Genomic DNA, 24,546 nt, shown 5'->3' on the forward strand with positions numbered 1-24,546 from the left:
CTCGACCGCCCGAGAACGGTGAATCAGTTGACGTCAGCGTGCAGCCCGCGCGCGCGGGCCCTAAAAAACAATGCCTCGAGTTCCATTCTCATGGTAACGATAGTTCGGCAGCCTTGCATGGAACCTGCGTCCGCCCGCGTCGGATGTCCGTAGCTTACTAGCTGTCAGGGTAAAAGCCTCTGGAGAGATCGTCCGTATTGTCATTTGTTGAGATTTTCTAATTGGTGAGGAGGGAGACAGCTAAACGATGATGTGAAGGGTTTTAGGTACATTGTTGTTCTGATTGTTTTCGGTGAGTTTTCGTCATGATGGCTTGACCAGCATTCCTCGGTAGTGACTGGGGGATCACAAAGGAGGAACCCAAGTGGTTGGCTGGTTAGGCATGGACCTGAGACACAATCCGCTGCCGTGGCGGCCGTGATATCCGGAGGACATTGCCCCTTGACAGTAACGAGTATTGCGCAACGCCCCGGACGGAACATGTAACACGTACCAGTATGCGTACCTGTACATGTAACTGTACATGTACCAGGAAAGCTACAACAGCGCTCTAGCACAGGCTAGCGCCCAATTGAAGATTCCGAGACATTCTTTTCCCATAGCACGAATCTCAATTAGCCACTTTTGTTAGCAAGCTCGGATTGCGACACCCGAACGCTCTGGAGCAATGGCAGCCAAAAGTCAGAAAAGAGCTACTCAGTAGTTAGAGGAGAGATCATCACCAACCCATATCGTTATTTGGGATTTTTGAATCGGGATCTGGCTGTTCCGAGGGGCTTAGCCTTAAGCTACTAGTAGTCTACGCATCGAGATGGGCCTCTGGTAACTTGCACTTTGTGCCTTTGCGTATAGCAGCAGTAAACTATTGGGGATCTTTACCACAGCATCGCCGAGTTCCGACTTTGCGAAAGGCGTTCCAAGGCCTCCCAGTTCTCCGTGATGATTGTCGCACCGTACTACAGCGGACCATGGATCGAGATCCGCTGCCGCCTTTGCCATTTGATGAGGGACGGTCTTGTCAGTAGGCGTAGATTACGGGGGCGGCCTATGGAGATTGGATGCGCGAGGGGGGAACATTGATGCCTCCGTACATCGCTCGATGGGTATTGGATAGTGATTATGATCGGCATCGCATTTGTAGCAAATTATCAGGTAGGGAGTATCATGTGGTCTACCATGCATGGCTGGCTGATTGCCGGGATAAGAGCTCCTAAACGATGCAAGAGAGCTGCAGAGCTGCAGAAAGCGGAGGTACTTCATGTGAATGACCCTCCTCAGAGACTGACTTGCAGAATGGGAGGTCCAGGCCCAGGCTGACGTGGAGTAACGCATGGAAGACATAACCTGTTGAAGCCGTTGATAGCAGACAGGAGAACGCGGCCAGTCACATCAATCACACGAAAAGGTCGAGATAGAAGTAGTAAAGAAATGAACATTCTGTAGAGATGGCACAGCAAGGAATCTCGCGTCGTATAAGAGAACATTGAAATGCTCCAACAACCCCCATCTTTTATCATAACGCCATATCCTGAACAAAACACAAAACACATCTGCAAATGCCCATCAAGATCCAAGCTCCTTCAGATAGCATCTCCATTAAGATCTGGTGTTGTAGTATTCACAATCACGCAGAGGTTAGTCTCCGCTCGAAACCACCTCTTCCTCGTCTCATGTCCATCCAAAAAGCATGAATGGTGTCTCGCAATTCTATGTCCAAATCGCCCGTTGTCGGGGGCCGCCGCCGTCCCTTCAATCCCAATATCTATAGCGCGTAATGGGTGTAAGCTCCTTTACTGTAATAAAAGCACAAGGTCGTGAAAAATCGGTATTGATAACAGGAAAAGGCGCGTCGAGGCCTCTAGTTGAGGGACTCGCGGATGAATTGACCGACACCCTTGGCCTGGAGACATAGTTAGTGCTAGCTCACGACACGACAGGATAGGGAGAAAACTTACCACAGGGGGCTTCATCATCGTGAAGTGGTTGCCGACAACCTGGACCATGGTGCAGTTCTCAGCACCGAGGAGCTTGTCCCAGCCATTAGGACCGAAGTCGTTGCGGTTCTCCAGCAGCCACTTCATGCTCTTGGGGTCATCTGCCTGTGGCGGTGGGCGGGGGTCACCAGGCTTGCCACACACACCCTCAGTGGCCCAGATGAGTAAAGTTGGCGGCGCGTTGAAGTCGTGCGTCGACTTCAGCTCAGGGCGGTAGGCAGTCAGCGCCTTGATGCTGTACTCAAAGTGAGGCAGCAACCAGTTGGGCGTCTTGCCAGTGCCGGTACCGAGCAGCCCGATCTCATCGAAGAAGTGATGCAGACGAGCAGGCAGGGGCTCGAGCCTGATCGGGCAGGGCGAGTCGATCAGAATGAGCTTCTCCACATAGTATTTCCGGTCAGGGAAACGCTTGTTCAGGTCGGAGAGCTGGCGAGTCACCTCGTAGGCAACGACACCGCCCGCAGACCAGCCACCAAGGATGTATGGGCCGACGGGTTGGCGGCGCATGACTTCCTCGAGGTACAGCTTCGACACACCCTCAATTCCGCACGTGTAGTTGGTGGGATCCTTCATGAAGGGGCAGTTGAGACCATATACTGCGAGGTTCTTGCTGTCAATGGCGGGGATAGAGACGTAAGAAGTAGCTGATCCGGATCCATCAGGGAACAGGAAGAGGTTCTTGGTCGCCGTTTTGGGGTTACCCTGCAGGAGGACCGAAGTGGCAGGAGGCATTTGCACAACCACCTCGACGGGAGGAGCTGGAGCAGGAGCAACAGCGACCTGAGCCACCACCTCCTGCTTCTGGGCTGGAGCAGGCGCTGCCTTGGGAGCATCCAGGCCAAGCGCCTTGCGAAGGTGACCAAGCGATGGGTTGTCCGCAAGAATGGACGGGTCCAAGTCGATCTCGTACTCTTCGCGGAGCTTACCGAGCACAGTGAGGGCCATGAGAGAGTCCATGCCAAGGTTGCTCAGGTCGGTGGTCTCAGTGATCTCAGCAAGATCCATCTCCATCTCCTGTGCAATGACCTGACGAATGGTCTCGATCATGTCGGCGCCACCAGCAGCAGTCGGGGCAGGAGCTTCGGCAACGGCCTCCACAGCAGCGGACTTCTGACTCTTGACGGGAAAGTCCTCGGTCTCAGGGGTGGTAATGCCAGACTCAGCGGACTCATCGTCGCTCTCGGAGCCAGAGTCCGTGGACTCAGTCGAGCTGGACTCAGCAGCCGCATCAGGAGCTGGCTCAGGGCCAGACATGCCGGAGAGATGCTTGCGCAGGGCACCAACAGATGCGAAGTCAGTGAAGAGACTGCTCTCGACTTCCATATCAAGATCCTCGCGGAACTTGCCTGAAATGGTGAGGGACATCAGACTGTCGACACCAAGGTCGGCCCACTGAATATCATCGAGAAGCTCAGAGTGATCGACTGCAACCTCGGCTGCGATGATGTCGAAGGCCTTGGCGCAGAGATTGCCAGAGGAGGCAGGCTTGGGAGCAGCCTTAGGAGCCTTGGGTGCTTTGACGGGCTTCTTCGCCTTCTGCTTGGGGGCAGCCTTGGAGGCCGAGGCGGGAATCTCAACCTTGACTGGGGAGGTAGCCGCCGCTTTGGCAGGCGCTGCACCAGTAGCCTTGCCGGCTGCTTTGGGCTTCGGCATCATGACATCCATGAGCTTCCGGGGAATGCACTGGAAGCGAACGCCACCGGCCACGCCGACCACCTCTCGTTGGGCGTTGAATACGTAGACATCACCCTGGCGCATCTTGCTGCCAGCCATAGGCTGCATCTTGACGTAGCCAGTGTATGTCTCGCCAAACTTGAGAGGCTCGAGGAACCTCAGGCTTCGCCAGCCATGAGAGATGTAGCACTCATCCTGAGGATTGACAGTGGCGTTGACAATGAAGCCAGAAAGATGGCAAGCGCTGTCGATGAAGTAAGGGCTGAAATGGAAATTGCCAAGCTCAGGACCAGCACGCAGCTTGATGTTACTGGTGGCCTCGAATTCGGGGCCGTCGAAGGTGACGCTCTGCATTCCCTGGAACGGGTCGGAGTAGTCGACCAAGGCAGTGAAAAGCTTGTAAGCCATGGACCGGCTGACCTTGTCAGCCTCGCCATTCTCCATCTTGTGCTTGAGGAGATCGATGCGAGACTGGATCAGGTACGCAGTCCGGCTCCACTCCTCCTTCCAGGCCTCAGGGTCCTCAAAGGTGATTACTGACTCGGCATGAGTCACGTCCTTCTTGCCGTTGTTGCTCGTGACGGTGAAGACGGCTTGCTTCTTCTTGAGATCCATCTTGAGGGTAGAGCGCATGATCTGCGTCTGTGGCTCATTGATGTTCTTCAACAGCAGAGGGTTGTTGTTCTCCATGCCACCAATGTTGATGGCCACCTTCTCGCCTGGCTTGACCAGCTTGTATGCGTAATCGCACAGAGTGTATGCAATGTCAGCATACAAAGTCGAGGGGCAAAGGCCTGAACCATTGACAAGATGACCGGCGATGACAGGGAAGAGCTTCGGGTCGCCCATGTCAGACTCAGCGACGAGAGTCACATTGTTGCCGTTGACCTCCTCGGACACAATACCCTGAACGGCAGTAGAGAGGTATTTCCTGGGCTTGGTAGGGGCAGCAGGGGCAGCGGCTGGAGCAGGAGCAATAGCCTTGGGGTAATCGCCCTTATACAAGAGCCAGTCGCCAGTGTATTGCAGCCAGTAGTTCTTGAAATCGAACCCGTAGGTGGGGATGTTCAGCACACGGAGGCTGTCATTCTCCTTGTGGAATGCATCCCAGTTGATGGCCTTGCCGGCGATGTAGAGACTGGCAATGGAGTTCGAGATGATCTTCCAGGGGTCCTCATCGCGACGCATGGTGGGCAGCGCCGAAGCAGACAAGCATGACTTGACCATGCTGGAGCAAAGCGGGTGAGCACCAACCTCGAGCCAGATTGAAGAGTCGCTGATGGTAGACGTGGCCATGCCGGCAGAAAGACCGCCGACAAAGTCGACAGTCTTCCGGCAGTGGCGGCTGAGGTAGAAGGCATCAAAGACACCGCCAACGCTGACAACGTCGCTCAGGAGAGGAGAGATAACTGGGACGCGAGGAGCCTGGAAAGTGATGGCGCTTGCAACCTTCTCGAAATCTGCCAGGATGGGGTCGACTTGCGAGGAGTGGAAGGCGAAGGGCAGCTTGAGCTTGGTACACTTCTGACCGGCATCAGCCAGCTTCTGGGCAACGGCATCGATATCAGCCATGGTGCCAGAAAGCACAGTGTCCGAGACACCGTTGATGCAGGCAATCTCGATCTTGCCTTGGCTGTTTGCAACAACGTCTTGCAGGCCAGCAACAGGCGAGCGCACAGCGAGCATGGCATGGGTGCCAGCGGTGCACTTTTCCTCGAGCAGAGCAGCACGCTTGCCAACCAAGTAGATGGTGTCAGCAACGGACAAAACGCCAGCAGCTTGGAGAGCAGCATATTCGCCCAGAGAGTGGCCAATGACAACACTGGGAGTAATGCCCCAGGTTGACCAGAGACGGGTCAGAGCCATCTGAATGCAGCACATGCCAAGCTGAACAACAGTGGGAGGCAGGTTCTGCACCTCAACGGAGCCATCAATCAGGGGCATTATTGAGGGAAGACCCTGGCGAAGTGCAATCTCGTTGAACTCTTCGATATCACCGCGGAACTGAGAGGACGTCTCAAACATCCGCTTGCCCATGGCAGTGTACTGAGAACCTTGGCCAGTGAAAGCCATGGCGACCTGAGGGGTGGCTAGCGGAGTGGGAGCGTGGTTCTGTTCTTGTGCAGTCTTCAGGGCAGTAGCAAGCTGAGCCATCGAGTTGACAGGCAGTGCTACGCGGTAGGTGTAATGGTTGCGGCGCGCAGTGGTGGTGTAAGCCAGATCTGGCAAACCAGCACTGGGATTCGCGCCAACCCACTTCTCCAGATTGGCCAGAGTCTTCTTGAAGGCACCGAGAGACTTGGCCGAGACTGTGACGACCTGAGTACCTCGAGGATCAGCAGTGGGGGTCGATGGGACCTCGGGGCCATCTTCCAGAAGCATAGCAGTGTTGCCACCAGCAGCACTGAAGTTGTTGATGAACATAACACGCTTGCCACCAGCAGGCCGAGGGAGAGGGGTAGGCTTGAACGCGATGTTAACATTGCGTTCCTTCAGATCAGGTGCGAAGTTCTTGTTGATTTCCGTCTTGATGCCAGTATGGGGAGGTATTTGGCTCTTTTGAAGCATGAGAAGCACCTTGATCAAGGCACAAACACCAGAGACGGCTTCACCGTGGCCGATGTTGGACTTGACAGCGCCCACGTACAGAGGCTGATCAGGACGGCGCTTGTTCTGTCGAGGAGCGAAGACAGATGACACAGACTCCATCTCAATGCCGTCACCAGCCTGAGTGCCGGTGCCGTGCATTTCAACGTAGTTGACATCGTTGCAGGGAACATTGCATTCCTTGAGGACCTTGTCGAACAAGAATGACTGGTTCTCGGCGCACGGGTGCGTGATTGAAACAGCCTCTGCAGAGTGGTTGGTACCAATACCGCGAATGACACCCAGAATTGGGTCGCGATCGGCGACAGCATCGTCGAGACGCTTGAAGATGGCGCTACAAACACCATCGCCACGGCAGTAGCCATCAGCGTCGTTGTCCCAGGTCTTGCAAGATCCGGTTCGGCTCAAAAAGTGACCTCTGCTAAGACCTGAGAAAATGTCCGAGTTGGTGAGGACATTAGCACCGCCAGTGAAAGCGGTGTCGCACTCGCCAGCGCGGAGTGAGGTGATGGCAACGTTCATGGCCGCGAAACTGGAAGAACAGGCAGTATCAACGGAGAAGGACGGGCCACTGAACTTGAAGAAGTAGTTCAGGCGACCCGGTCCGAATGCTCTGACACCACCGGAAATGAAGTATGTGTCAATATCCTGCGCCGCGTTGACCTCACGCCAATCGTCGGAGGTCTGACCATAGAAGGTACCAATTCTGTCGTGCTTGGTGGAGGGGGTTCTGCCAGGAACAATGCCGGCCATTTCCATGGCTTCGTATCCCGTGGAGAGCATCAGACGTTGCATGGGATCGGTCTGAGCAGCCTCACGAGGCGACATGTTGAAGAAGCGAGCATCAAAGAGTCCGGGATTCTCAATGAAGTTGCCGAACGGTGTATGAGAGGTGTTCTTCTTCTTGGATGTAGGATCGGTGTGAGAATCGACCGGGAATCTGTCGGGAGGGACGGGCCTGTGGACATCGAGGCCCTTGACCATCAGGTCCCAGAAAGCCTCGTGGTCTGCAGCATCTGGGAAGCGCCCAGCAAAGCCAACAATAGCAATGTCGGCCTCCTTGCGGGACTTCTGCGTGCCTGCAGCGGGAACAGTCGCCCAGGTTGATTGGTCCTCCAATGACACCTTCTTAGTGGACGCCTTGAGCGCCGAGACTACACTGCTGGCAAGGTTGGTGGGGCCAACAGCGAAGACCTTAGCCTCCTCGCCCTTTCCAGAAGCGGTATACTTGAGAACTCGGTCCCATCTCAGGGGCTCAATGACGATTTCTCGAAGAGCCTCCTCCAGCAGCTCATAGCCGGTCTTTGCGGAGATGGGCTTGCCAGACACGCTGGAGCAGACAGCGAACTTTGGTGTCGACGATCCAAATACCTCTTTCGTCTGCGGGCGCAGAATCTTTTGGATATCGGACTGAGAAACCAGGTGTGCGGCGTGGTAAGGAGCATACACGGAGACTGGGGCGTTCTTGTGTGAACGGAAGAATTCGACCTTCTCGAAGGCAGTTTGCTTGGTCGCCGGAGGACCAGATACGGTGACGGAGGTGGCAGAAGAGGCACTGATCCATAGCTTGTTTGATGGTGCGGTCTTGTGCTCAGCGTGGAAAGCATCGAGAGCAGACTGAGCAGATTTCTCGTCTGCAGCCACGATGGTAGACCATGATGGAGTCTTGCCCTCGCCCTGGATCTGCAGGGCTATTCTCCCAACGTGGGCACCAGCTCGAAAGGCGATTCGGACGGACTCGACGGCCAGCGGAATCAGGGCTGTGAGGGAATCGACTGAGGCCACGGCAGAGGCGGCAATAAGACCGGTACATAGACCGACTATTCTCGAGTCGACATTAGGAGAAATATATGATGTAGAACGCTCTTCAAATGCACTACGGAATGTTAGCTTGGAGAAGGCCAGCCCATCTGACTGTCACATACCCAATAAAATGGCAAAACTGCGACAAGCAAACCAAAGCACTCTCTATGGCGGGATCCTTGAGGTCGCCGCGGTAGTAACGATCGACTAGTTCCTGAACTGTGGTGAAACTGGGGACGGCTTTCGAAGGATGTGTCCTGTTCTTGTTTTCTATTCTGATGGCTTCACCGGCTCTCTCGAGGAAGGACTGTAATAGGACATTGTCCTTCCGGGGAAAGACTTTGGTGAAGAACGCCCGGCAATCAGCCGTCTGATCACCGAAGACGTAGACTTCCTCCATTGTGACGGGGTGGGCGAAAGATCAACGAGCTCCAGGTGAGCGTGCTTGGGCAAGAAGAGAAGGGGGGACGGGTAATTCAGGTATCATATAATGGGCGGATGGGACAGACTCGAATTCAAAATAGTATCTGGGACCCAGAGAAAGGAGCAGGGACAGCCCTGGTGGGTCAAGCGGCCGCTTCAGATCTGCATTGGAAATGAAGGCCTGGCGTATGTCCAAATCTGGAGAGGCTTTGTCCATGGCTCCATGGCGTTGATGTTGCGGGCATGAGGGAGACCCACAGCTAATCGCCATCTGCTACGAGGCCGCAGTGGGTTTCGGGGCCCGAATAAGAAATGGAAGAAAGGACGATCTTGTACGGGGCAGCGTATGGTTCGTACGGAAAGACCGTTGCCCTACGGACAGACCGCCAGCAACCAACGCATTCTGGGAGTAGCCTTGGCCGTGTTAGCCGCAGAGGCTCGGTATCGATGGTAAATTGAGGCTGGGTTGAGGCCGCTAACGATACGAGGCAAGCTGGAATATCAGGGGGGCACTAATCCTTTCGCGAAGTAGCGCGACATGAAGTCCGGACGGCATTGGCCCCCCTGCCACCGCACCCTTCGATACAAATCTCTCTGTAGCCGTCGGCACAGCGTCTAAGCTGAGACAACAGTTCAAGGAGGTCGCCTTGTACGGCCTGTGCCTCGCAACCGGTGTTGCTCATAGACTGCCTAATGCTATGATGCCATTTCGCCGGCGGCGTATGGTTGGCGCAGCTTCTGCAGGCCAATGATACGTCACACAGCACGGTGGCTTACCGTTCTGCAAGTTGAGGTCAACTACATGGCTGAAGAAGATTCAAGCCACCGAAACCGAAACCTCCGGTACCGCTGCAGGCGGAGTTGTAAAGACAGTATGGGAGGCGAGCAATCTAGACCCACAAGGGCTTGACTCCAGCTTCGGCAAGGAGAGTTTGGTCGTGTGAGAGTCAAGTCGTAATAGACGTCAAGCGGGACTCCGCCTTGTTTCGTGCAACATTCCTGATCCTCCTGTACGTGATATGGCATGGGCGTCTATCCACTGTGATTCTTCCGCTCTTGCATCAAGCAAAGTCCGTGGAAAGGCGGCCGCTCTGCGTGGGCAGCCAGAAACTGGTGCTGCTCGCTCGGACACGCGGGTAAGGATGGTCTTGACCGGGATGCACGATACCCAACTGTTGCAGCAGCTCCAAGGCAATTTCACGACCGCCGTGGCAATTGGCGGAGTTCAAGGCAAATCGGCTTGAAGAGGGGAGCGCAAGCGAAAAGGGGGATTCGCCAAGAGTCCAACCTCCTCCGACTAGTGCCCGCACTAAGCCTCATGGGGCCTAATGCGGTGGCTTCTAAATTTACCTCGAACGTAGCGTCTTCACTTCCACCACACCTCTTCTCCAAGCCATCGTACAGCCTTCCACAGCCTCGAGCTTATCGGACGACACATGCCTGCGCTGCTCGTGCCATCAAATGTGACATGGTCGTAGGAACTAGAGCTTCACAACGGTCACGGCTGCTCAATCGCGGTCGACTATAACCCACCCAACGACTCCGGATATAGCTGTCGCGGGGTATCATGGTTAGTTACCTTTGGAAATGCTGCTGTCAGAAATGCGAGTTTGTGGTTGTGCCGGACAACAGCGCATCATTTACTCACATGAAGCATGAGAGTCTAGATCCACCGCTGTTATCACTTTACAGAGTCTCCCAATGCGATTTAGCATGATTTCTTGGAGCTTTTGTCCGCGCGGATAGCTGAAATTGCCGGAGTTCTCACTGATATCACCTTGCGGCATCATCTGCCATTCGCGAACAAGCATTACAAACATACGGAGTCCCAGACCCAAAACATGACGCCGTAGCGTGCAGAAGGGTCCTCTTGCCCAAGCGTTTTGCCGAACAACTCAGGGGTGCATCCGGTGGGAGCTTGACTCCATGAGGCACAATCGATATGGCAAGGCTGAAAATTTCCGGAGACTTTCCGCGGGATGGACCATATTCTGTGACAGGGGCGGCAGCGGAGCGAAAACCCGCTCCTGGCAGCTATCCTCGAGGCAAAGTCGAGCTAGGCTAGAGTAACGATCCTCCCGGACAGAATCGGGCAATTGGTTTTGCTTTGCACTGATAGAGGCGGACGGCTCAGTGGCATCGGCTAAGTACATCCAATCTGTTCTTGACTGAGAACCCGCACGAGCTCTACCCTACGAAACGATCCGCTTATCAAGCGAGAGCCGTGTCAAGTCTTTACAGCGTGTCAGTCGCGCCCAGCCAGCGCCCAAGACTCTCGCCTGTTCGGAGTCGAGGGGGTAGTGCGGAATTCCATTGTCATAGATTGGCTCTGGGTCTTTCCGTCACGACTTGACTTATCCGCATTAACCCACCAGCTAGCCACTCAAGCGATCTTCAACCCTGATTACCGAAAGTGCACCAAGCAGGTGGTGTGATATCGGTTTGAACACACCACGTGCAAGCTTTTGGTGGAAGAACGGCTTTGACTCCCTCGGCAGCATTCTCAAGGCTCACTTGGCAACCCCATTCCTCACGTTCCAATCACACGGCGCTGACTAACAACATTAAGGAGTGTTCAAGGCGGACAAGTGTTCGTTACCATAGCCCACACGGACTTCACGAGCTGCCAGAAGCGAAGCACACACTAATACGAGCAGCCCGGTTCCCCTTCGTACCCCCCGCCAAGTCTCGACAGCAAGCATGCAGTGGCTTGGGCACCGAGCCACAACAAAGTCCCACTGCCCGCAAGCTGTACGGGTACCCCTGCCACCCTTGCTTGAAAAATTGCCTTACCGCCTCGTCTTAGCCACAACGCCTTTGCCCTATCTATATATAGGCTGCGGCTGAGAGGGATGCCTCCACATCTATACCCTATTCACCACTGCAGTCCGAGGTTTCGCGTATACCAGTCCATCACGGGTGGCCTGAAACAAAAATTGTATGAAACAAACCGTTCGGTTCATGTGTGGACTGGCCGAATGGGTCGAGGGCATCACCCTTGTCCTAGCGCAAGCTATGTCTGGCCGATGCCAGTGAGACGGAGTGTGCGGGCCTATCCTCAGCTCTCCTGAACGCTTTCTGCAGTCCCTACTACTATGGCCCAGGTAGAGTGCTATATGCAGTTGATTGGTCCTGCCACAGCACGCACCACGGTTGTGATGTGGGACAAGGCACTACTGTCGAGATAACGCACGAAAGTCGTCCAACAGCTCCCCGCGTCCAATGCCAGCTAAAGAACAGAGGTAAGCGTGAAAGACTGTTCATCCACGGTCTTGAAAGTCTCATGAAGGACTTTGTCGTGTCATGCATTCGCCAGACTAATCTGTGCGTCGGAGCAAAAAGAATCGAACGCTATTGACCTATTCGAACAGCCTCCCCGTCCGACCTCGAAATGGCTTGTCTACATCTGCGCAACAGCTCTGCTACTCTTCCAAAGCCTTGCACATCAAGTTATATAATCACCAGTCCGCCTCTAGCGGATGGACTTTCTCTCACTTCGAAGAATCGAGACCACACGTAGCACTAGCTTCATATATCTGGACATTTAGGAGGCGTTCAGCCCGAAACAGCCACAGTGCGAGCGATTTTACACGTCTCAAGTGAAACTACGTACCTGAGCAGATTATAGGATCATGTTTGAGGGCAGCGTTCAAGGATGGGTCGGAGACTTCCTAGGCGAGAGGTCCAGATCTGACTGATCGTTTCTGTCCTTAAAAACGGCAAGCCTGCCTGACAGCACTGGCTGAGTTGCTCGCATGATCTGTCCAGACACAGTCTCAGGCTTATAACTTAAACTCGGCCGCTTTGAACGTCAAGATCTGTTCGTGCAGACGCAGATGATGGGGCAAGGCTTCGAGAGGGCTGTGACAACTTCCCACGCGGCTTGCAGACATAGTTGCCTGCAAGGTCTAAAGAACACTCTGGGAAGCACTGTAGGCAGCCTCTTACCGGCACTGCTGATCAAGTACAGATCTTCATTCTTGGAGACACCATAGACCTTACCTTAGCTTGCAGAAGAATATCTGGCTGCAGACTATGCAAGATTTCAAACTTAGCCAGGGTCTGATTGATAGGTTGTTCGATTAGCAGTTTGGTGGTACCTGGTAATTCCGGTGACCGACGGGAAGGTCGTCAATCTCAACGTCGACCCAGTAATGATGAGTCATCCATCTGCGCCACTATGCACGAAATCCAAGATGTTGCTGTGCCACTCTTCGGGTGCCGGCTATCCAGAACAAGGCGACGGGCCCCGCAAGCATGCACGGATTAGGGGCAGAGCTTGCTATTTCGGGCTGAGAGTGCGAAGCCGAGGAGCTCGACAACCAATGGCCATACACACCCATGTACTCTCCAATTGGGGCGCGGTGTGTGAGCTCTGCCGTCTGCCCTGCCCTTCCCCTGCCCCTGGAAAGTTATGTCCCTGGTTGGTGCTCTCTGGGAACTTCGGTGTGCGGTTTGAAAGTGGCACAGACCGCGGTGCCCTACCACCGGACAACTGTCAGGCAACGCAGCTGGGGGCATGATTGGTTTTGAAGGCCTTCACTCCGCCTTCATGCTGGCCAGATCTGCGATCAGCGGGATCGCTCATCGCAAAATCTTGTTTATTGCAGAAGTTTCTATATTCTCAAGGCCCCATCGATCATGTAACGTGCCCCAAAGTCGTCTAGGCGGATGTGCCTGCGGTGCCCTTGATGGCCTTCGAGCAGCGGTCAGGGCTCACGGAGACCTGCAGGTGTCTGAGCCATGTGTAGTTTATAAATTGCATCTTGGTCTAAAATACGAGAACCAACCAACGACCATACCTAGGGGGCCGCGGTCAAAGGGTGCTGCCTAACACGTCCTCTTTTGGGTCAGTTCAAACACCGCCTTCACACTGTGTGCCGGGGTCTATATCCGGTTTCTCGTCACGATTCATTTACCGTACAGCTTGCTTTATCCCCAGTCCTCGCCCCCTCTTTCCTTTTTTCCTCTGCATCCCATTACAAGACAACACATACCTTTTATCTTCAACCCTTCCATCCATCCCTCACGTGGTGAACAATTCCAAAGGTTGCCCAGGCGTGGGTATGCGCTAAATTGCGGACCCAGGCCAGCGCAATCTCCCTAGCCCCTCCACCAGGACCTCCAAGAAGTTCACTATGCCCAATAAGCTTCAGAAGCGTGCATCCCCTTGGTACGATGGGAATAGCCTCGCTACCACCCTCGACGGCGGCCCTCGTTATGAATCCCTTCCTCAGGGCACGAGACAGCCCATTCCGATAGCTCCCACCCGAGACCAGGCCGTAGTGTCAGGTGCTTTGTACAGCAATAACCCCTACGCCCCGAGCTCGGTCGCTTCCACCTTCTCACCTGTGTCACCGCTTCAGCCTCCGGTGCCTCTCGTTATGGCGTCAATATCAGATTCGCAGAGGCCCACAAGCTCGCGCAGCTCAGTCGACGTCCGACGGCTTGATGGCACGCCGTACTCAGCGGGCGAGAAACAGATCCGAGTCGCGAAAGATATGCACGCAGGTGCTCTACCCCCCGCCTACAATCCGTCTACCGCAGATCTCCCGCAACAACCTTCTGCCGACCAGAGCCATGGATGCTCCAAACCGAACTGTACAAAGTGTGGCAAACGCAAGACTCTGCTCGAACAGGCACAACCTAACGCCTCACGCGCCGTCCCACACTACTCACGTCCCATCTCCCAGGGCTCAACCATTGCAGGCCCGTCTACAGTTCCTGCAGGACAACCTTTGAAGAAATGTCACAAGTGCGGAAAGCACAAAAAGCCTCTCATGGTTCCGCTGCCTCCTCAACCGGTGTTCAGCACACAGAACCGTTTCTCGTCCCAATCTACGATCGTGCCCCAGCCTACGCGGCCGCAACAGCCTTCCCTGTCAATTCTTGCTGGCGACAACCTTCCGCAGCCGTCTGTGCCGCAACTTGATGTGATTCCTCCCAGCGCATCGACGTATCGTCCCGTCAACTCAGCCCTGAGCAACTACACCGATTCAGAACCTCTCGTCAAGCAAGAACAACGACAAGGCTACCAGGCTTTCCGGCCAACGTCCCTGATCCGCTCGCTCTCCCGCCGCAGTAGCAACAAATCCAGATCTGGGCCACCCACACCTGGCTCCGACTCTGCCGAACAAACTTCTGGTGGCTTCATGGGCATGATACGCAATCACAGCTCAAAAGATTACCGCAAGCTCACCGCGGAAGAGCCGCTTTCGCGACCCCATAGCCCGGCTTTCTCCTTCATGGAAGCCGCCAATGATGACGCTTTTGAGTTGCGACCCATGACCGGCGTCAACAAGGATTTGGGTAGCCCGACATCTGACGGCACCCGTTCACCGCCCGTTCAGTCACCCAACGAGTCTCTGAGCCGCCCTAGCCACAACCGATCGACATCGATTCAACCTGAGGGCGACTTAATGCTCGCGATCCCGGAACAGGGCGGTGACAACCGGCCGCAACTGACCCGCTTCAAGAGTTTGAGGAGCGGTGTATCGAGAGCGGCCAGCACCGTCAGCCGGTCTGGTAGTTTGAAGAGATTGGGTAGTATTCATCAGGCATTCTACAGAGACGACTTGTCGCTTGATGCGCACAACGATGGTGAACGAGGAACTGTCGCGGCGTTTTGATGTCGAACCTTCTGTTATGTTCTGCGATTTCGATGATATGTAGCAAGCGTTATAATGACTGGCACCAGAAATGCAATTCTTTCGACCTCACTCCGAGGACTTTTATTCTGCAAGCATTGCTAAGATCCGTACTTTGCAGCCTGCAGCCATCAAACATTAATCGAGGAGTATGGGATCCATAGTTGTTGCGTGCATGCCAATACCTACCTAATATCGTGGTTTGCCTTGTCAGGCCGCACGAGGCGGCGGAACAAGATGATGTCAACTAGTCCACGCATGGATCCGCGGTGCAACTTCTCAACCCCAGCACGGTAAGCTGCATGAGTACTCCGTGGCTCTTTCACAGCATACGTTTCAAGATTTACTGACTCGAAAGTACCCGATAGTATTCACGTTTCCATAGCTGCAGCGCACCAGTACATCCCAACCCGGCTCGCATCCCGCCATTGTCGGCGGAGCTCAAGCAACACCACGAACCCGCCACTACCAAGTCAATCTGGCAGCATTCGCCCTCCTCCATAACCTTCGGCGCCTTGAAGCTCAGCGCCTTGCCGAAGCAAACATGAGCGAACTGCAATTCGCCAAACAGTTCCTCACCAGTCTTGACGCCAAAGCCGTCAAATTCCAACCCGACCATGCCTTTGATCCCAAGACATTTGCGACGAGGATACCCGTATGACTTTCACCTACTCCTCATATACCACTACAATCCAGCTAACAGCATCTACAGTACACACTCCCCAAACTCTCGCACCCTCCACACCCTGAGCCCCCAAAGTCCGGTGCTACCCTCGATCCCGCCCCAGGGTCAGAGCCCGCACCCAGCAGCGCACCACCAATCACCCTCACGCTAAAGTCCAACCGCAATCCCAACATGTCCTTAACGCTCACGTCCCTTCCCATCTCCACCCCCGTCGCTTCCGTCAAAGAGCGCATCCAGTCCCACCTCGGCGGACCTCCCGCCGTTTCCCTAGAGAAGATCAAGATCATCCTCAACAAAAAACCCATCCCCTCGAGCAAGAAGACGCTTGCGGACGCTTTCGCCGACACCGACGTCGCAGATACGACCGATGTGGCACTGAGCGTCATGGTCATGGGCGGCGCGGTCGACCCAGCCGTCACTACACATACCGAAGCATGGGCTGAAGATGTAGACCAAACGGTCGGGCCCGAGAGCGAAAAAGCCGCCGCAGAGGCTTTAGCGGCTGATGCTGGAGGCATGGAGGGCGTCATGCCGACAACGACATCGTCAACTGCCGACGATGAGTTGGCGAAGCCAGAGTTCTGGAGTGATCTGGAGGCGTTCCTGGGCCAGCGATTGAAGGACGAATCGAGAGCGAAGCAGCTGCGAGGCACGTTTGAGAGTGCGTGGTCGAGTTCGCGCGCGGCGCCCTAGCCTGGACATGTCGCTTTGCAGGGCATGGGCATGAGCATGGGAGCAGATGATGATATGGACACGGCAGGTCGCTGGAGAGCGGGAAAGCGGGACGTGAGCTTGTCGGACAGGGTGTACGGCAGGCTGATGCGCATGGCGCTTTGATGATGGCCCAGACAGACTGGGCCTTCCTCGGGAAGTTTTCGAATGAGCATCGAGATCTCGCTTCCCGCCGTATTGCCTCACATGGCGTGCCGTACAGCGTCGGATCTCTTCATTGAAGACCACGACGAGCTTCTGGCCCGGCTGATGTCCTTTCTGCTTCAGGAAGCAAGCGCTCAATTTACCAGCCTCATCAATAGCATGTACAAATGTTCAGAGGGGGTAGACTACTTCTATCAACAAGCTGGGTTTCTATACCCGTCAAACTTACACCCAGCCTGCGCTGTATACAAACCACTCCACGCAGCCAGCCAGTATTTATATTCCGTTCCGTCGGCTGCAAAGAATCCATTGCCACCAGGCACCAGCTGTCACCGGTCGCGCAGTATGATACCAGAACCAGTCTTCTCTACAGCCCGTCGCAACGCACGAACATCGTGCCAGCGCCGTGTCCCCAGCAATTCAACATTCGACGGTGCCAAGCCATCATACCCGCAACGGCACGAGACGAGGCAACGAGGCAACCCACGAAATAAGCACCCGCAGCTCAATCAGATGCTAAACGTACGGCAGAGTAGTGGGAAGAAAGAAGAAGAGTATTTATTCCAAGATTATTTTTGCGTCGCCTAAGCCGTGTGAAGTTCTCTGAACCGAATCCCACCGCCACACCACCATCGTTGTGACCATCATCGTCTTACCACCGTCCGCTACGCTCCCAGGAGAAAAAAAAGGCGTCTGAGAGCCATGTCGCATCGGTGATGAGCTCGACAGCTTCTGTGTCACGCCTCTTGGTACTGTTGCCAGACTTCTTCGATTCACACCTGCTGCAATCCCACCCGCTCTTTTATGATGACCACGTCATGCCATGTCCATAATACACAGTATTTGTTCACCCACGTCCCAACAACCATGCATGACTCATTGCTCGCTAATGCCCTGGGCCGACTGCCAACCTCCACACCTGCCACATTGGCGAATATGCGGCGCGAATCCCAATATATCTCCTATTCGACAGCGCTCAACGTCGCTCGCCCTGACGCCAGCTGTGTAATCTTCGTTTCGACTTCAGCGCCGCCTTTGCCTTCAGCTGGGGCGGTCTCGCCCAGAGATCGTCGCCCTGCTGCTCGTCGACTGAATCGTGTAATTGCACCTGGGACATGCTGACGCTTTCTTTCTCGAGCGCCGGCTGGTGCACCAGACCGTCCACGTCATCCATTACCGACAGCCAAGGGCTGTAATAAGCCACACGCGAATTAGGTTTCCCAGAGGCCTCCTGTTCTTGTCGTGGTGGATGATGGACACGAGCGACTGTCAAAGCCGACGATGCGCGCCTCTGTGACGGCGACGCCCTGGGTGTGTCCGGCCTTGCTGGCACATCGCAGCGGCTGCCATCTTCAGCTTGATCGTACTACGATCTCGAGAACACCTTGACAGCCCCATCTCCGCCACAGCTAATGACCCATCTCCCGTCGGGACTCCACACGACGCTGCACACGCCCTCACCACGCATTATGCGATGGCTTTGGATTTCCTGCGTGCAGCTGCGCTTCTCAAGATTCCAGAAGCGGAGACTGGCGTCGTGGCCACCAGACACGAGTTCACGACCATCCGGAGACATGGAGAGAGACGAAATGGCGGCTGGATGGGCGAGCATAGTGTAAGTGCATTGACCTGTGGGTGCCATTAGTGGATGTCCGAAGTGTGAACGGGAGAGCAACGTACCGCTATTAGCGTCAAAGAATCGGATGAACTTGTCCTCGTAACCTGCAATGACCACACCTTCGACGCCGCCTTCGCTGCCAGTGGCACCATGAACGACATCGTCCTCACCGATGCTGCCTCTCCGCCCGGGAGAAACAGAGGCTGTAGTATCAAAGCCTGTAGAGGTCGCACAGACAACGTTGATGCCGGTGTCTGGCGTGCCGTCGTAAGTCTCCTGGCTGGCCATACCAACGACTTCTTCGCCACTGCGAGTATCGAAAACTAGCACGGAAGCATCAGCGTAGCTGACGACGAAGTTCTCTCCATTTGGCGACAAAGGTGATATCGAGGTTGGCGACGAGCTATTTGGTCGCTCTATACGGTGCACGAGAGTATAGTTGAAGGAGGTGTGACTGGCAACGCTTGGTTGTGGTGAGCTGGGGAAATTGGAGCCAGCAGAGACCGAGTTGGCACGTCTGCTACCACGAGTCCCACGATTAGAGCCAGCGTGGGGAGACGAGAGCTGGGGAGGCTGGCTGACTGCCCAGATGAGGATAGTGCCGTCCGCACCACCGGCTGCAAGCAGAACACGATCAGGTCCGCCGAAGGACGAGCAGCGCTCGCCGAAGATAGTACCGGCTGTGCCAGGGAGAACACAGAGCGCCCAGACAGCATCACGGTGGCCCTCGAGGGTAGCTTTAGAGTCGACTCGGCCGCGTTCCCAAACTCGCACAGTGGTGTCTTCGCCGCCTGAGAAGATCCATCCGTCACCTATCGCCCGACCTCCGTTGGAGAAGTTAGGTGAAGCTGGACATGCGGCAAGGGATGTAACGGCTCCAACATGTCCTCGATGGGTGAAATGAGCTATTCGATCCAGATCTTCGCCCATTGCGACACTTGTGTGAGCGTACGAGGCTGGAATATGCCACCGCTTCACGCCCCCGTCATCGCTTCCTGTGCAAAATTCTGGCTCCGAAGGACTGCCGCCGCCGGTGAAAATGACGGTCCGGACAACGTCGAGGTGACCTCGCATGGCAAAGCGAACCTTGAACTGTGTGTTGTCTGTTTTTGGATTTGAAGCGAGATCGCGGATATCGTTCTCACTCCGCCTTCTCGCACCGGAACTTTTCCGTCTGGAACCAGGCGGTCCGCGCGGCGGCGATTTGGATGATAGCTGGTTGGCGCTAGGGAAGATCTCCATATCTGGTCGGTGAGGTGGCGGAGGGTCGTGTGGGATATCCTGTTGTGGTGGGCTGTCATCGAAATCCCATCCATCGGTGATATCAACTTTGGTCTCGCTGATATCCCTTGGAGACTGATTTTCGTCGGTCTGCTGCACTTGTCTACCATAGGCATCGTAGCTATGAGAAACCGACTCCACCTGTTCATCTGGTGGCGGCTGGTCATAGTACATCGGCTTCTGTAAGTCAGAAGGATTCATGGATTGCGGCGACCGGTCCTGGGATTTCCTTTCCTGTTCGCGAATCGCAAGCTGGGAGTGGTTGATCTGGGTGTTCGTTCGTTGTAGCGGAGCTGGATCATCCTGGGACAGCTGGTGCTGCTGATTTGAGGGTACGGCATTCTCTCGTACCATGGCATGATCTCTTCCATACCGCTCCTGATTCTGCTTTTTCACCTGGATGTACGCATCTTGCAGTTCTTGTTGCGTGGGCTGTCCATACTGAGTTATGTTGTTTGGCGGTAGGGGGTCTGATACGTCTGGTGGGATGTGTGACGCTGGAAGAACATGGTATGAGACCTCGGAGGTACACTTGACAAGGTAGCCCTTTGACTTGTCGCGCTCCTTTTCTTGTCGGATGCCCTGCAAGAGGTGATCATCCGCGTCGATCTCACTGTCAAAAGTGCTGATGCCTCTGACATGGAATTCTGTATGTGTGAGACCTTGACCATAGCAGAGACGTTCAACTTACCCTTGCCGGCAGCTTTGAGCTCTTCTCTAGCTACATCTCGTACATCCTTCTGGACGTCAACCGGCTCGCCATTATTCAGGGCTTTGACCTTCTCCCGCTCTTTCTTCAAGGCAATTTCGAGGATTTTGACGTGTTTCTCGAGGGAGACACGAACGCCCCGACTGGTTCTTGTATCACCCTCAAGGTGGGCTATCCGTTTCTTCATCTCCTCGCGTTCAATTTCCCAGCCGTTGCGGTCTCGCTCATGTCGGTGCCATTCTGTTTGGAGGAATCGCATAACACCTAGTATAATGTCAGTTTCACTCATGCACTATTCACCTGCCAACCTACCTTGCAGCGTGTATGCTTGAACACCACTAGACTCTTGCCCGGACATCGCATTCCCTCCACCAGCACCGGCCCCTGACTGCCACGCCATGGTGCGCTTCCTTGCGCCAGTAATTCGTGGTTTTTCGTATGATCATCTATCCATAGTAGGAGACAAGCGAGCTCAGAAAGACAGTGGGCACCGGTGTTGACCCTGGAGTTCGGGCCGATCACAGATGGGATGTGCGCTTTGCTCAGCAGGGAACTTTGCTCGGGGATGCACGCTGTCGAAATGAATGCAGCGGAAACAGTCCTCAATTGGCCAGAAGACCACCGAGATGAAACTCGTGAATAAGAATCGAAAAGGTGTCAATGTTGAATGCGAGTCGCGAGGTTGCTGGCTGGCAACCAACAAGTTGCAGTCGGAGATTCGCTTAGCGCGCAGGCCGCTTGGAGCTGTCGCTCTTGCGGCGCGGGCGGGCGCTTCCACCTGCAGTCTGCAGCTTTTTACCGCAGGCGGTTACCCGGCCTCCAATTCGCGTTCTAGCACGAGCTACCTAGTACTACGGCCACCATGTTCAAAATGCTTTCACGACACCATATGTAATACAAAGATGTAATTTCGACAATTTTGTGCCGATGCTGGGGTATCATTTCTACTCTGTGGTTTGCAGATCATCGTCAAGTTCTGAGCACTGCTGACACTCCTCCGGCAAGCCCTCTACAGCTCCAACTCTTCGACTTCGAGTCCGCATGATGTACATGTCTTGATCGGCACGCCTGTCTCTGGGTTGTCCACTGGTCTCCCAAAATCGTGAACATGTCTGCCATCCCCAAGATCTTCGCCGAAGTTTGCAGAGTGTTGGCCCTTCATGCTGCGCTTGTGGGACTCGTATTTCGTCCGCTTCTTCAACTCTGCCAGCTTGTTCTTGAATTTGGTTTCTTTCCGCCGCTTCGTTTCAGCAGTTCGCCGCTCGAATTCAGCGTCCAACGCTTCGGCTGATCCCCACCGCTTATCTGAGAAAGCATAGTCTTCGATCTGGCATCGCAAATACAAAAACATATTGTGCCATGTGGCTTTGTGTGGGTTCGGCCGTTCTAGGTGTGGCAACAAGGCCTCGTCTTTCAGCTCGGGATCCGTTAAGAGATAGTCTTCTTTGGCCTCGGTCTTGGTGAGTAGACTGTACTTTTCTGGGACTTTCTCCTTGCAGACCTGGCAAACTGCAAGACCAAACACGTCCAGCCACTTCCAATCCACCTCTCTGGCTCCGCATTCTCGACAGGCTTGATCTACGTCGTCTTGAATGGCACTGATACCGGGCTCGAAAGGGCCGGCTTTCTGACTGCGTAAGGATTTGAGTAGTTGCTGCCTCTCCCACTCCTTCTGTGTTAAGCCAGCAGGCTTGTTGTCTTTTTCTTGTGTGTGCATGGCTTTATTATGCGGGTCATCGTCCTGGGTCATGAATCCGCCCTTGGTATCAGTCATCTTACTGAAATCATAGTCAATGTACTTGGCCATTCGAGCGGGCCGGATGTCATCCAGCGGCTTGCTGTTGGTGGCACGGGCATCTCGATTGGAAGCAGGCGTCTGCTGTGAGAAGGCAGTATATGATCGCTTCGACCCCGCTGAAGTAGGTGCTGATTTAGCGGCGGCGGCGTCGGCCTCTCGTTGCTCTCGTAATGACTTGGCCTTGAGACGACTGATCTCCATGCGCCGCACCTGCTCCGGCGTCATGGGAGACTTGTGTCCGCCGCCGGAGGCTGACGTAGCCATTGGAGGCGTTGTTGGTCTGTCAGCCATAATGTCTAGAGCGACACGAGGGTCAGCAAGTCAGGAGGAGTAGTAAAAGGCGCCAACACAAGTGGCGACAAGTACGAAGGTCGAGGCAACAATGACGTTCTACGGTGGCCCGGTGGACCGCGTTGCATCACTCCATTATCACTTGCCCATTGGAGGCAGGTTGTTCGCTAACATTCATTACCTTGTCAATTATACCTACATCTTGTATGTTATGTATATCAGCACTGTCAACTCTGCATGTGCATCTACTGGTAACTGCTTTGCTATCGCTCAAGATCTGCAATATCCAATGCAAGACCTCTTCTCAAAGTATGACTAATGTAGCTAACGTCTTGATTCTGTATTCTTAATATGGTCTTCAATGTCGCGGCAGCCGATCTTCTGCGTATAATGCTGCTCTCAAGTGGCCTCCGCGGATGCTTGTATCGGTGAGGTCAATCTCCAACATGCTGATAGCAGGCCAACGTGGCAATTCTGCCGAAACGCGTTCCCGGAGCTGAGATGAATTTAGCTCAAGCTCCCGTCGTCAGCTCTCTAGCAAGTAGGTCCGGGATGTGTAGAGCGACCTCCGCCTCGCCCTTTGATTACGTCTCGAAGTGGACTGTTCGATCATCAGTCTGGAAATGAAGACATGATTTTACCGACTTCCTAACAGAGAAATGAGGTCTTCGACTGTCGAGGTTGCGGCCTTCAACCAGAGCCTGTTCAGTCGACAAAGTGCTCCTTGCGACTTGACGGACTTCGAAGCCAATGTCGACTTCTACGGCTTTGGAATTCGACTCGGTGTCTATCTGCAGTGGTTTTCAAGCTGGATATCGAATACCCTGGACCCCGAAAAGTGCGCTGACAACCACGAGGAGAACTCGATTTTCGTGCTTTCGATCTTAGTGGCTCTCGCGGTGGCTTTTCGTACCAATGACTTGAAGGTATCAGAAGTCTACATCCTGCTGTTGCTGTGCACAGGCTACTTTTGTATCTGCTTGAGTACTTGGGGAATCCGTCTACACCTGTTAAGGCCTGGAGCAGTACAAGTCTCACCTCTATTCTGGCATGGCAATCAGCTGCAGAACCGGCGGGTCCGTCCATCCACCTTCTCTCGGCTTCCTGGAGGCACTTTTTTAAACGGCATGGCCAACCAATTTCTTTCGCCTCGACATATGCCGCTCAGCCAAGGTGGCAGCGTGAAGCCCTCAGGGCTCTCTTGGGCGGGCGGACTATGGAGATCGATTATTGCCAGTTTCGTGGTCGCACTCAATCTGTACCTATGGTTCTCCTATGACCCAGACGCGAACACAGGTTGCGAACCATACGTCTACTTCTTTGGAAGGCAAAAACTGACTGCAGGTCTTCAGATCTTCTTCATCGCCGTATGTATAACGGCAGGGACGTTTCTTTTCCAGCTAATCTTGGCCATGACGACTGTGCTGTATTACTTAACCTTGAAGCTAATCATTGGACCTGTTCTCGATACGCTCAGGCTAAGTGGGCTCAAGGAGTCCCTGCTTGACTTAATTGCGGTGCGGCTGCAGGTTGCCAACCATGAGGGAGTTATCCCATCGGACCAAGTTACGTTGCAGCAAATCAAATCTGCTCTTTTCGCCCTGTCATCGCAGAAAGATTCGCCGGCTTCTGCGAGACCGCATGTACATTCACACCACCAGGCGCACCAGCAGGGCTATCGGCTGTCGATGAGTCTTGTAATATGCTGGCATATCTGGCTACTTAGCCTTATGGCATTATTCATCACCTTCATCGAGCAGACAATTCAGATCAACAACATCCAAGGAGCATTTATTATACGGTCGACCTCGCAGCTAATTCCCTTTATTATCGGGTTGATATCAATGCTCAACACGGTCCGACAGCTCCTGCTGCAGTGGTATGAGGAGGATCACCCGAATGAGGAGAATATGCATTTTGTGCTTACTGGAAGGTTGTCGCACATGTCTATCCTTGGAATGTTGATTGAAGGAGGCATTTGGGTTGCTGCAAGGCTTCGAGGGGATGCCGTTGCTGCAGATGCAGACGATGTTGCAGCTGGTGCGGGTGAATTGCGCGAGGCGAGGCAAGCAAACCCCTCTATCAGTGCTGATGCGCAAACTCATGAATCGTCTAACACCTGTTCCAAGTAAGGATGAGG

At 54.4% G+C, this 24,546-nt stretch overlaps 6 protein-coding genes across 6 annotated transcripts; 3 read left to right on the top strand and 3 right to left on the bottom strand.

Annotated features, from left to right (window-relative positions):
* Positions 1-1,858: 1,858 nt before the first annotated feature.
* Positions 1,859-8,478, bottom strand: HMPREF1541_10287 (uncharacterized protein; the record flags this gene model as incomplete). The annotated part of the gene is made up of 3 exons (XM_008714958.1): positions 1,859-1,900; positions 1,956-8,151; positions 8,201-8,478. The coding sequence occupies 3 exons, from the start codon at positions 8,476-8,478 to the stop codon at positions 1,859-1,861; spliced, it is 6,516 nt and encodes a 2,171-aa protein (XP_008713180.1).
* Positions 8,479-13,639: 5,161 nt separating this feature from the next.
* On the top strand, positions 13,640-15,130 carry HMPREF1541_10288 (uncharacterized protein; the record flags this gene model as incomplete). The annotated part of the gene is made up of 1 exon (XM_008714959.1): positions 13,640-15,130. One exon carries the CDS (start codon positions 13,640-13,642, stop codon positions 15,128-15,130), a length of 1,491 nt encoding a protein of 496 aa, XP_008713181.1.
* Positions 15,131-15,692: 562 nt separating this feature from the next.
* HMPREF1541_10289 (uncharacterized protein) lies at positions 15,693-16,526 on the top strand (the record flags this gene model as incomplete). The annotated part of the gene is made up of 2 exons (XM_008714960.1): positions 15,693-15,803; positions 15,861-16,526. The coding sequence occupies 2 exons, from the start codon at positions 15,693-15,695 to the stop codon at positions 16,524-16,526; spliced, it is 777 nt and encodes a 258-aa protein (XP_008713182.1).
* A 1,549-nt stretch (positions 16,527-18,075) lies between these two features.
* HMPREF1541_10290 (uncharacterized protein) lies at positions 18,076-20,717 on the bottom strand (the record flags this gene model as incomplete). Its single annotated transcript, XM_008714961.1, has 4 exons — positions 18,076-18,338; positions 18,390-20,255; positions 20,300-20,581; positions 20,630-20,717. The coding sequence occupies 4 exons, from the start codon at positions 20,715-20,717 to the stop codon at positions 18,076-18,078; spliced, it is 2,499 nt and encodes an 832-aa protein (XP_008713183.1).
* A 609-nt stretch (positions 20,718-21,326) lies between these two features.
* On the bottom strand, positions 21,327-22,406 carry HMPREF1541_10291 (DNA repair protein; the record flags this gene model as incomplete). Its single annotated transcript, XM_008714962.1, has 1 exon — positions 21,327-22,406. One exon carries the CDS (start codon positions 22,404-22,406, stop codon positions 21,327-21,329), a length of 1,080 nt encoding a protein of 359 aa, XP_008713184.1.
* Positions 22,407-23,065: 659 nt separating this feature from the next.
* HMPREF1541_10292 (uncharacterized protein) lies at positions 23,066-24,538 on the top strand (the record flags this gene model as incomplete). The annotated part of the gene is made up of 1 exon (XM_008714963.1): positions 23,066-24,538. The coding sequence occupies one exon, from the start codon at positions 23,066-23,068 to the stop codon at positions 24,536-24,538; it is 1,473 nt and encodes a 490-aa protein (XP_008713185.1).
* Between the last annotated feature and the right edge of the window lie 8 nt (positions 24,539-24,546).

The sequence above is a fragment of the Cyphellophora europaea genome (assembly GCF_000365145.1).
Source record: "Cyphellophora europaea CBS 101466 unplaced genomic scaffold supercont1.12, whole genome shotgun sequence".
NCBI classification, from domain to species: Eukaryota; Fungi; Ascomycota; class Eurotiomycetes; order Chaetothyriales; family Cyphellophoraceae; genus Cyphellophora; species Cyphellophora europaea.